The sequence below is a fragment of the Penaeus vannamei genome, chromosome 20 (assembly GCF_042767895.1).
Source record: "Penaeus vannamei isolate JL-2024 chromosome 20, ASM4276789v1, whole genome shotgun sequence".
In the NCBI taxonomy this organism is placed as follows: Eukaryota; Metazoa; Arthropoda; class Malacostraca; order Decapoda; family Penaeidae; genus Penaeus; species Penaeus vannamei.
In genome coordinates this window covers 16,954,900-16,967,399 of record NC_091568.1, presented here as the reverse complement: position 1 = coordinate 16,967,399, position 12,500 = coordinate 16,954,900, and the positions used below count along the sequence as shown (strand labels likewise).

The following is a 12,500-nucleotide window of genomic DNA, read 5'->3' as shown; positions in this document are numbered from 1 at the left end:
GAACATTGAAGATGAAGCTTTATCAGTGATGTTTAATTCTGAAATTCATGAGCTATTTCTAAGCGAAATTTAAATTATTGCCTAAATGGCCACAGCCACTACCAATACTGTCATCACCACCACAGCACTACCACTACAGACATCATCACCACAGCCACTATCACTAGTCGTCACCACCACAGCCAATACTGCTACAGATATCTCCACCACAGTCTTACAACCATAATCATCACCACCACAGCCACTACCACTACAGTCGTCACCACCGCAGCCATTGCCACTTCAAGCATCACCGCCACAGCCGCTACTGCCACAGTCATCACCGCCACAGCCACTACCACTGAAGGCATCACCGACACAGCACCACCACTACAGTCATCACCATCACAGCCACTACCGCTACAGTCATCACCATCACAGCCACTTCCACTGTAGGCATCACCACCACAGACTTTTCCACTACAAGGATCACCGCCACAGCCACTACCACTAAAGTCATCACCAACACAGCACCACCACTACAGTCATCACCATCACAGCCACTTCCACTCCAGGTATCACCACCACAGTCACTACCACTATAGTCATCACCATCACAACCACTACCACTACAGTCGTCACCACTACAGCCACTACCGTTACAGTCATCACCATCACAGCCACTTCCACTCCAGGTATCACCACCAGAGCCACTACCACTAAAGTCAACACCTTCACAGCCACTACCATTAAAGTCATCACCACAGCCACTTTCACTATAGATATCACCACCACAAACACTACAACTACAGTCGTCGTCAACACAGCCACTACCGCTACAGTCATCACCACCACCACCACTAATGGCATCACCATCACAACCACTACCATTAAAGTCATCACCACAGCCACTTTCACTATAGATATCACCACTACAACCACTACTGCTACAGTCGTCGTCAACACAGCCACTACCGCTACAGTCATCACCACCACGGCCACTACCACTAAAGTCATCACCACAGCCACTTCCACTATATTTATCACCACCACAACCACTACAACTACAGTCATCACCACCACCACTAATAGCATCACCACCACAGCCACTACCACTAAAGTCATCACCACCACAGCCACTAACATTAAAGTCATCACCACAGCCACTTTCACTATAGAAATCACCACCACAACCACTACTACTACAGTCGTCGTCACCACAGCCATTACCACTAAAGTCATCACCATCACAGCCACTTCCACTCCAGGTATCACCACCACAGCCACTACCACTAAAGGCATTACCACCAAAGTCACTTCCACTACAGTCATCACCACCACAGACTATACCACTAAAGTCATCACCATCGCAGTCACTACCACTACAGTCATCACCATTACAGCCACTGCCGCTACTAAAGGCATCACCACCACAGCCACTACCGCTACAGTCATCACCACCAAAGCCACTATCACGAAAGGCATCACCACCACACTCACTACCACTACAGTCGTCACCACCACAGCCACCAAGTGCATCACCACCACCACCACAGTCATTAAGTGCATCACCATAACCACCACAGACACCAACATCACTATCACAGCCGCCAAGTTCATCACCATCACCACCACAACCACCAACATCACCACCACAGTCACCAAGTGCATCACCATCACCACCACAGTCACCAAGTGCATCACCATCACCACCACAGTCACCAAGTGCATCACCATCACCACCACAGTCACCAAGTGCATCACCGCCACAGTCACCAAGAGCATCACCATCACCACCACAGTCACCAAATGCACCACCACCACAGTCACCAAGAGCATCACCTTCACCACCACAGCCATCAACATCACTACCACAGCCACCAAGTGCATCACCATCATCACCACAGTAACCAACATCACCGCCACAGCCACCAAGTGCATCACCACCACAGCCACTAAGTGCATCACCATCACCACCGCAGTCACAAACATTACCATCACAGTCATCAACATCACCACCACAGTCACCAAGTGCATCACCATCACCACCGCAGTAACCAACATCACCACCACAGCCACCAAGTCCATCACCATCACCACCACAGCCACTGAGTGCATCACCATAATCACCACAGTAACCAACATCACCGCCACAGCCACCAAGTGCATCACCACCACAGCCACTAAGTGCATCACCATCACCACCGCAGTCACAAACATTACCATCACAGTCATCAACATCACCACCACAGTCACCAAGTGCATCACCATCACCACCGCAGTAACCAACATCACCACCACAGCCACCAAGTGCATCACCATCACCACCACAGCCACTGAGTGCATCAACATCATCACCACAGTAACCAACATCACCAACACAGCCACCAAGTGCATCACCACCACAGCCACTAAGTGCATCACCATCACCACCGCAGTCACAAACATTACCATCACAGTCATCAACATCACCACCACAGCCACCAAGTCCATCACCATCACCACCACAGCCACTGAGTGCATCAACATCATCACCACAGTAACCAACATCACCACCACAGCCACCATGTCCATCACCATCATCACCACAGCCACTGAGTGCATCACCATAATCACCACAGTCACCACCACCACAGTCACCAACATCACCACCACAGTCACCAACATCACCACCATAGTCATCAACATCACCACCACAGTCACCAACATCGCCACCACAGCCACCAAGTGCATCATCATCACCACCACAGTCACCAAGAGCATCACCATCACCACCACAGTCACCAAGTGCATCACCATCACCCCCACAGTTACCAAGTACATAACCATCACCACCACAGTCACCAACCGAATCACCATCACCACCACAGTCACCAAGTGCATCACCATCACCACCACAGTTACCAAGTGCATCACCATCACCACCACAGCCACCAAGTGCATCATCATCACCCCCACAGTCACCAAGTGCATCACCATCACCCCCACAGTCACTAAGTGCATCACCATCACCCCCACAGTCACCAAGTGCATTACCATCACCACCACAGTCACCAAGTACATCACCATCACCACCACAGTCACCGACATCGCCACCACAGCCACCAAGTGCATCATCATCACCCCCACAGTCACCAAGAGCATCACCATCACCACCACAGTCACCAAGTGCATCACCATCACCTTCACAGTTACCAAGTACATCACCATCACCACCACAGTCACCAAGCGAATCACCATCACCCCCACAGTTACCAAGTGCATCACCATCACCACCACAGTCACCAAGTACATCACCATCACCACCACAGTCACCAAGTACATCACCATCACCACCACAGTCACAAAGTGCATCATCATCACCATCACAGTTACCAAGTACATCACCATCACCACCACAGTCACCAAGCGAATCACCATCACCACCACAGTCACCAAGTGCATCACCATCACCACCACAGTCACCAACATCACCATAGTCATCAACATCACCACCACAGTCACCGACATCGCCACCACAGCCACCAAGTACATCACCATCACCCCCACAGTCACCAAGAGCATCACCATCACCACCACAGTCACCAAGTGCATCACCATCACCTTCACAGTTACCAAGTACATCACCATCACCACCACAGTCACCAAGCGAATCACCATCACCACCACAGTTACCAAGTGCATCACCATTACCACCACAGTCACCAAGTGCATCACCATCACCACCACAGTCACCAAGTACATCACCATCACCACCACAGTCACCAAGTGCATCATCATCACCATCACAGTTACCAAGTACATCACCATCACCACCACAGTCACCAAGCGAATCACCATCACCACCACAGTCACCAAGTGCATCACCATCACCACCACAGTCACCAACATCCCCACAGCCACCGAATGCATCACCATCACCACCACAGTCACCAAATGCATCACCATCACCACCACAGTCACCAACATCACCACCACAGCCACCGAATGTATCACCATCACCACCACAGTCACCAAGTGCATCACCATCACCACCACAGTCACCAACATCACCACAGCCACCGAATGCATCACCATCACCACCGCAGTCACCAAGAGCATCACCATCACCACCACAGTCACCAAGTGCATCACCATCACCACCGCAGTAACCAACATCACCACCACAGCCAACAAGTGCATCACAGTCACCACCACAGTCACCAAGTGCATCACCATCACCACCGCAGTAACCAATATCACCACCACACCCAACAAGTGCATCACCATCACCACCACAGTCACCAAGTGCATCACCATCACCACCGCAGTAACCAACATCACCACCACACCCAACAAGTGCATCACAGTCACCACCACAGTCGCCAAGTGCATCACCATCACCACCGCAGTAACCAACATCACCACCACAGCCAACAAGTGCTTCACAGTCACCGCCAAAGTCGCCAAGTGCATCACCATCACCACCGCAGTAACCAGCATCACCACCACAGCCAACAAGTGCTTCACAGTCACCGCCACAGTCGCCAAGTTCATCACCATCACCACCACAGTCACCAAGTGCATCACCATCACCACCGCAGTAACCAACATCACCACCACACCCAACAAGTGCATCACCATCACCACCACAGTCACCAAGTGCATCACCATCACCACCGCAGTAACCAACATCATCACCACACCCAACAAGTGCATCACAGTCACCACCACAGTCGCCAAGTGCATCACCATCACCACCGCAGTAACCAACATCACCACCACAGCCAACAAGTGCATCACAGTCACCACCACAGTCGCCAAGTGCATCACCATCACCACCGCAGTAACCAGCATCACCACCACAGCCAACAAGTGCTTCACAGTCACCGCCACAGTCGCCAAGTGCATCACCATCACCACCACAGTCACCAAGTGCATCACCATCACCACCGCAGTAACCAACATCACCACCACAGTCACCAAGTGCATCACCATCACCACCACAGTCACCAAGTGCATCACCATCACCACCGCAGTAACCAACATCATCACCACACCCAACAAGTGCATCACAGTCACCACCACAGTCGCCAAGTGCATCACCATCATCACCGCAGTAACCAACATCACCACCACAGCCAACAAGTGCATCCCAGTCACCACCACAGTCGCCAAGTGCATCACCATCACCACCGCAGTAACCAACATCACCACCAGAGCCAACAAGTGCTCCACAGTCACCGCCACAGTCGCCAAGTGCATCACCATCACCACCACAGTCGCCAACATCACCACCACAGCCAACAAATGCATCACAGTCACCACCACAGTCGCCAAGTGCATCACCATCACCACCGCAGTAACCAACATCACCACCACAGCCAACAAGTGCATCACCATCATCACCAAGTCACCGAATGCATCACCATCACCACCACAATTACCGAATGCATCACCATCACCACTACAGTCACCAACATCACCACCACAGTCACCAACATCACCACCACAGCCACCGAATGCATCACAGTCACCACCACAGTCGCCAAGGTCATCACCATCATCACCACAGTCACCAACATCACCACTACAGTCACCAACATCACCACCACAGTCACCAACAGCACCACCACAGTCACCAACAGCACCACCACAGTCACCAACAGCACCACCACAGTCACCAACATCACCACCACAGTCACCAACATCACCACCACAGCCACCGAATGCATCACCGTCACCACCACAGCCACCGAATGCATCACCATCACCACCACAGTCACCAACATCACCACCACAGTCACCAACATCACCACCACAGTCACCAACATCACCACCACAGTCACCAACATCACCACCACAGTCACCAACATCACTACCACAGCCACAGAATGCATCACCATCGCAACCACATTCACCAAGATCACCACCACAGCGACCAAGTGTATCACCTTCACCACCACAGTCACCAAGAGCATCACCATCACCACCACATTCACCAAGATCACCACCACAACCACCAAGTGTATCACCTTCACCCCCACAGTCACCAAGTGCATCACCATCACCCCCACAGTCACCAAGTGCATCACTATCACCCGCACACTCACCAAGTGCATCACCATCACCCCCACAGTCACCAAGTGCATCACCATCACCCCCACAGTCACCAAGTGCATCACCATCACCCCCACAGTCACCAAGTGCATCACCATCACCCCCACAGTCACCAAGTGCATCACCATCACCCCCACAGTCACCAAGTGCATCACCATCACCCCCACAGTCACCAAGTGCATCACCATCACCACCACAGTCACCAAGTGCATCACCATCACCCCCACAGTCACCAAGTGCATCACCATCACCACCACAGTCACCAAGTGCATCACCATCACCCCCACAGTCACTAAGTGCATCACCATCACCCCCACAGCCACCAAGTGCATTACCATCACCCCCACAGTCACCAGGAGCATCACCATCACCCCCACAGTCACCAAGTGCATCACCATCACCCCCACAGTCACCAAGTGCATCACCATCACCCCCACAGTCACCAAGTGCATCACCATCACCCCCACAGTCACCAAGTGCATCACCATCACCCCCACAGTCACCAAGTGCATCACCATCACCCCCACAGTCACCAAGTGCATCACTATCACCCCCACAGTCACCAGGTGCATCACCATCACCCCCACAGTCACCAAGTGCATCACCATCACCACCACAGTCACCAAGTGCATCACCATCACCCCCACAGTCACCAAGTGCATCACCATCACCCCCACAGTCACCAGGTGCATCACCATCACCACCACAGTCACCAAGTGCATCACCATCACCACCACAGTCACCAAGTGCATCACCATCACCCCCACAGTCACCAAGTGCATCACCATCACCCCCACAGTCACCAAGGTCATCACCATCACCCCCACAGTCATCAATGCATCACCATCACCCCCACAGTCACCAAGTGCATCACCATCACCCCCACAGTCACCAAGTGCATCACCATCACCCCCACAGTCACCAAGTGCATCACCATCACCACCACAGTCACCAAGTGCATCACCATCACCCCCACAGTCTCCAAGTGCATCACCATCACCCCCACAGTCACCAAGTGCATCACCATCACCCCCACAACCACCAAGTCCATCACCATCACCCCCACAGTCACCAAGTGCATCACCATCACCCCCACAGTCACCAAGTGCATCACCATCACCCCCACAGTCACCAAGTGCATCACCATCACCCCCACAGTCACTAAGTGCATCACCATCACCCCCACAGTCACCAAGTGCATCACCATCACCCCCACAGTCACCAAGTGCATCACCATCACCCCCACAGTCACTAAGTGCATCACCATTACCACCACAGTCACCAAGTGCATCACCATCACCCCCACAGTCACCAGGTGCATCACCATCACCACCACAGTCACCAAGTGCATCACCATCACCCCCACAGTCACCAAGTGCATCACCATCACCCCCACAGTCACCAAGTGCATCACCATCACCCCCACAGTCACCAAGTGCATCACCATCACCACCACAGTCACCAAGTGCATCACCATCACCCCCACAGTCACCAAGTGCATCACCATCACCACCACAGTCACCAAGTGCATCACCATCACCCCCACAGTCACCAAGTGCATCACCATCACCCCCACAGTCACCAAGTGCATCACCATCACCACCACAGTCACCAAGTGCATTACCATCACCCCCACAGTCACCAGGTGCATCACCATCACCCCCACAGTCACCAAGGTCATCACCATCACCCCTACAGTCACCAAGTGCATCACCATCACCACCACAGTCACCAAGTGCATTACCATCACCCCCACAGTCACCAAGTGCATCATCATCACCCCCACAGTCACCAAGTGCATTACCATCACCCCCACAGTCACCAAGTGCATCATCATCACCCCCACAGTCACCAAGTGCATCACCATCACCCCCACAGTCACCAAGGTCATCACCATCATCCCCACAGTCACCAAGTGCATCACCATCACCCCCACAGTCACTAAGTGCATCACCATCACCCCCACAGTCACCAAGTGCATCACCATCACCCCCACAGCCACCAAGTGCATTACCATCACCCCCACAGTCACCAAGTGCATCATCATCACCCCCACAGTCACCAAGTGCATCACCATCACCCCCACAGTCACCAAGTGCATCACCATCACCCCCACAGTCACTAAGTGCATCACCATCACCCCCACAGTCACCAAGTGCATCACCATCACCCCCACAGTCACCAAGTGCATCACCATCACCACCACAGTCACCAAGGTCATCACCATCACCCCCACAGTCACCAAGTGCATCACCATCACCCCCACAGTCACCAAGTGCATCACCATCACCACCACAGTCACCAAGGTCATCACCATCACCCCCACAGTCACCAAGTGCATCACCATCACCCCCACAGTCACCAAGTGCATCACCATCACCCCCACAGTCACCAAGTGCATCACCATCACCACCACAGTCACCAAGTGCATCACCATCACCACCACAGTCACCAAGTGCATCACCATCACCACCACAGTCACCAAGTGCATCACCATCACCCCCACAGTCACCAAGTGCATCACCATCACCCCCACAGTCACCAAGTGCATCATCATCACCCTCACAGTCACCAGGTGCATCACCATCATCCCCACAGTCACCAAGTGCATCACCATCACCCCCACAGTCACCAAGTGCATCACCATCACCCCCACAGTCACCAAGTGCATCACCATCACCCCCACAGTCACCAAGTGCATCACCATCACCCCCACAGTCACCAAGTGCATCACCATCACCCCCACAGTCACCAAGTGCATCACCATCACCCCCACAGTCACCAAGTGCATCACCATCACCACCACAGTCACCGAATGCATCACCACCACAGTCACCAACATCACCATCACAGTCACCAACATCACCACCAAAGTCACCAACATCACCACCACAGTCACCAAGTGCATCACCATCACCACCACAGCCACCGAATGCATCACCACCACAGTCACCAACATCACCATCAAGTCACCAACATCACCACCAAAGTCACCAACATCACCACCACAGTTACCAACATCACCACCACAGTCACCAAGTGCATCACCATCACCACTACAGCCACCGAATGCATCACCACCATAGTCATCAACATCACCACCACAGTCACCAACATCGCCACCACAGTCACCAACATCACCACCACAGTCACCAACATCACCACCACAGTCACCATCACCACCACAGTCACCAACATCATCACCACAGTCACCAACATCACCACCAAAGTCACCAACATCACCACCACAGTCACCGAATGCATCACCACCACAGTCACCAACATCACCATCACAGTCACCAACATCACCACCAAAGTCACCAACATCACCACTACAGTTACCAACATCACCACCACAGTCACCAAATGCATCATCATCACCACTACAGCCACCGAATGCATCACCACCATAGTCATCAACATCACCACCACAGTCACCAACATCACCACCACAGTCACCAACATCACCACCACAGTCACCAACACTACCACCATAGTCACCAACATCACCACCAAAGTCACCAACATCACCACCACAGTCACCAACATCACCACAGCCACCGAATGCATCACCACCATAGTCATCAACATCACCAGCACAGCCACCAACATCACCACCACAGTCACCAACATCACCACCACAGTCATCAACATCACCACCACAGTCACCATCACCACCACAGTCACCAACACCACCACCTTAGTCACCAACATCAACACCACAGTCACCAACATCACCACCACAGTCATCAACATCACCACCACAGTCACCATCACCACCACAGTCACCAACACCACCACCTTAGTCACCAACATCACCACCACAGTTACCAACACCACCACCACAGTCACCAACATCACCATCACACTCACCAACATCACCACCACAGTAACCAAGTGCATCACCATCACCACCACAGTCACAAACATCACCACCACAGTAACCATCACTACTACAACCACCAAGTGCATCACCATCACCACCGCAGTAACCAACATCACCACCACAGTCACCAAGTGCATCACAATCACCACCATAGCCACCGAATGCATCACTACCATAGTCATCAACATCACCATCACAGTCATCAACATCACCACCACAGTCACCAAGTACATCACAATCACCACCACAGTCACCAATATCACCATCACAGTCACCAACATCACCACCACAGTCACCAAGTGCTTCACCATCTCCACCACAGCCACCAAATGCATCACCATCACCACCACAGCCCCCAAGTGCTTCAACATCACGACCACAGTCACCAACATCACCACCACAGCGACCAAGTGCATCACTATCACTACTACAGCCACTGAGTGCATCACCGTCACCACCACAGTCACCAGCATCACCACCACAGGCACCAGGTGCATCACCATCACCACCACAGTCACCAAGTGCATCACCAACGCCATTAAGTGCATCACCACCCCAGTTTGTGAATCCGACTTTTTACCTCTCCAAGCTAAAAAATATATAAAATCTGGTGGATGAGATTCCTGACCTAGAGACCATTTCAAAGGAAAATAAATAAATGAAATAAATTATGATAATGATGATGATAATGACATTGATTATGACGTTAATGATGATATTGATGACAATGATAATTGACAAAATTATTTGATGGTAAATATCGAAAGATGGAGAATCAGAAGTGGAAGAGACACAAGAAGAAGAAGGGGAGGAGGAAGAGGAATAAGGTTAGGAGGAAGGGGAGGAAGAGCAATAAGGAGAAGGGAGAAGGAGAAGGAGGACCAGGGAGAAAGGAAGGAGGTGGAAGAAAGAGGAAGAGGGAGACGAGGAGGAGGAGGAGGAGGAAGAGGGATATATATTATAAATATTGGTTTGATTGTTTGTTTGTTTCACTGGAAATTAATTAGATATTTTACTTTCTCCTTTTATTTTGCGTATGTTTGTGTTTTTTTTTTCATGTATATAAATGTGTGTATATGTGCGTGTGTGTATGTATATATATAGACATGAAAAAAAAAAAAAAAAAAAAAAAAAATATATATATATATATATATATATATATATATATATATATATATATGCGTGTGTGTGTGTGTGTGTGTGTGTGTGTGTGTGTGTGTGTGTGTGTGTGTGTGTGTGTGTGTGTGTGTGTGTGTGTGTGTGTGTGTATGTGTGTGTGTGTGTGTGCGTGTGTGTGTGTGTGTGTGTGTGTGTGTGTGTGTGTGTGTGTGTGTGTGTGTGTGTGTGTGTGTGTGTGTGTGTGTGTGCGCGTCCATTTATCTAGCCAAAGAAACCTTGATGAATTCAGAAGATGAAAATATGGCCCCAAGTCCCGTGCAGCCCTTAAGTGGGCAAGGGGTGATAAGAAACACGATCTATAAATAGATTTATTAGTGCGAAAACGGCAATAAAGATTGAAAATTGGAATGTAAGAACACTGAGACTAGAAGGAATAATTGAGGAATTGGTCTCTAATTTTCAAAAATACGATTTAGACGTATGTGCTGTGACACGAGACGTGACTGCTTGGAAGAGACGGAATGAATTTGGAGGATGGAGTGAGTTTGTTGATATCTGGTAGAAGGGATGGCTTGCGCTATCAAGGGGTTGGCTTGGCAGTTAGTCGTAATGCAAAGAAAGCGTTAAATGAGTGGGAACCTACTGATGAGCGCCTGCTTCATGCGAGGTTGAAGTCAAAGCACGGCAACATCAATAAGCTGGTTTGTTACGCACCTACAAACAATGCGCCCGATGACATGAAAGATGATTTTTATGGGAAGTTACAGGATGCATTAGGAAGAATCGCCAGGCTTGAAATTCTGCTGTGCACTGGTGACTTCAACGCAGTTTTGGGAAGGTCTAACGAAGAGTTTGAGAAATGTATGGGGAAGTTGGGGGCTGGAAGTAGGATGAAGGAAAATGGCATTAGATTTGGGGTTTTGTTTAGCAAATGATTTGGGCATCGGGGCCACACTTTTTCAACACTTCGACATACACAACACTACGTGGATTTCGCCTTGCGGCAAGTACAATAATTCAATTGATCCCATTGCCACCAGTAGGAGGCATCGGAGTTCTTTGTTGGATGTTTGTGTAAAACGAGGAGTGATGTTGGCAGTGATCATCAACTAAAGTCAAAAGAAAGGGAATGCTAGGGTGTGCAGGTACGATATTGATTTGCTTAGGAGGGACGGAGAGGGAATGGAGGATTTTAAATGGGTGTGTAGGAATAGGTTTGTGGCGTTGGAAGCTTTGGAGGAGGAGGAGAGGAATGCTGATGATAAAAGGGGTGATGTGGAGAAGGTTTTGAAGGAATCCGCAGACTGTACGATCAGAAGGCGCATAGCTAGGAGAAAGAAGTGGATGTCGGAAGAAACGTGGGATATGACTAAGAAGAGGAGAAATGCAAGGCTAAGGAGTGAAGCAAGTAGGATTG

The 12,500-nt window shown here is 50.7% G+C and overlaps 2 protein-coding genes across 2 annotated transcripts in view; both read left to right on the top strand.

Annotated features, from left to right (window-relative positions):
* LOC138865150 (mucin-2-like) overlaps positions 1–10,582 on the top strand; it is an 11,222-nt gene extending 640 nt beyond the window's left edge. Inside the window, exons 2-18 of the mRNA XM_070134527.1 lie at positions 96–431; positions 511–1,646; positions 1,698–2,260; positions 2,372–2,635; positions 3,111–3,237; positions 3,531–3,659; positions 3,801–3,917; positions 3,990–4,561; positions 4,592–4,915; positions 4,946–5,482; positions 5,884–6,126; positions 6,338–6,464; positions 8,017–8,135; positions 8,587–8,713; positions 9,396–9,674; positions 9,969–10,213; positions 10,265–10,582. Coding sequence (XP_069990628.1) covers positions 96–431; positions 511–1,646; positions 1,698–2,260; positions 2,372–2,635; positions 3,111–3,237; positions 3,531–3,659; positions 3,801–3,917; positions 3,990–4,561; positions 4,592–4,915; positions 4,946–5,482; positions 5,884–6,126; positions 6,338–6,464; positions 8,017–8,135; positions 8,587–8,713; positions 9,396–9,674; positions 9,969–10,213; positions 10,265–10,582 — 5,563 coding nt within the window. The remainder of the gene's footprint in view (positions 1–95; positions 432–510; positions 1,647–1,697; positions 2,261–2,371; positions 2,636–3,110; positions 3,238–3,530; positions 3,660–3,800; positions 3,918–3,989; positions 4,562–4,591; positions 4,916–4,945; positions 5,483–5,883; positions 6,127–6,337; positions 6,465–8,016; positions 8,136–8,586; positions 8,714–9,395; positions 9,675–9,968; positions 10,214–10,264) is intronic.
* Positions 10,583–11,604: 1,022 nt separating this feature from the next.
* On the top strand, positions 11,605–12,018 carry LOC138865149 (craniofacial development protein 2-like). The gene has a single exon (XM_070134525.1). It carries the CDS (start codon positions 11,605–11,607, stop codon positions 12,016–12,018), a length of 414 nt encoding a protein of 137 aa, XP_069990626.1.
* Positions 12,019–12,500: the final 482 nt, after the last annotated feature.

Coding starts and splice junctions, on each gene's coding strand:
- LOC138865149 (XM_070134525.1), top strand. CDS start 11,605: ATGAATTTGGAGGATGGAGTGAGTTTGTTGATATCTGGTAGAAGGGAT.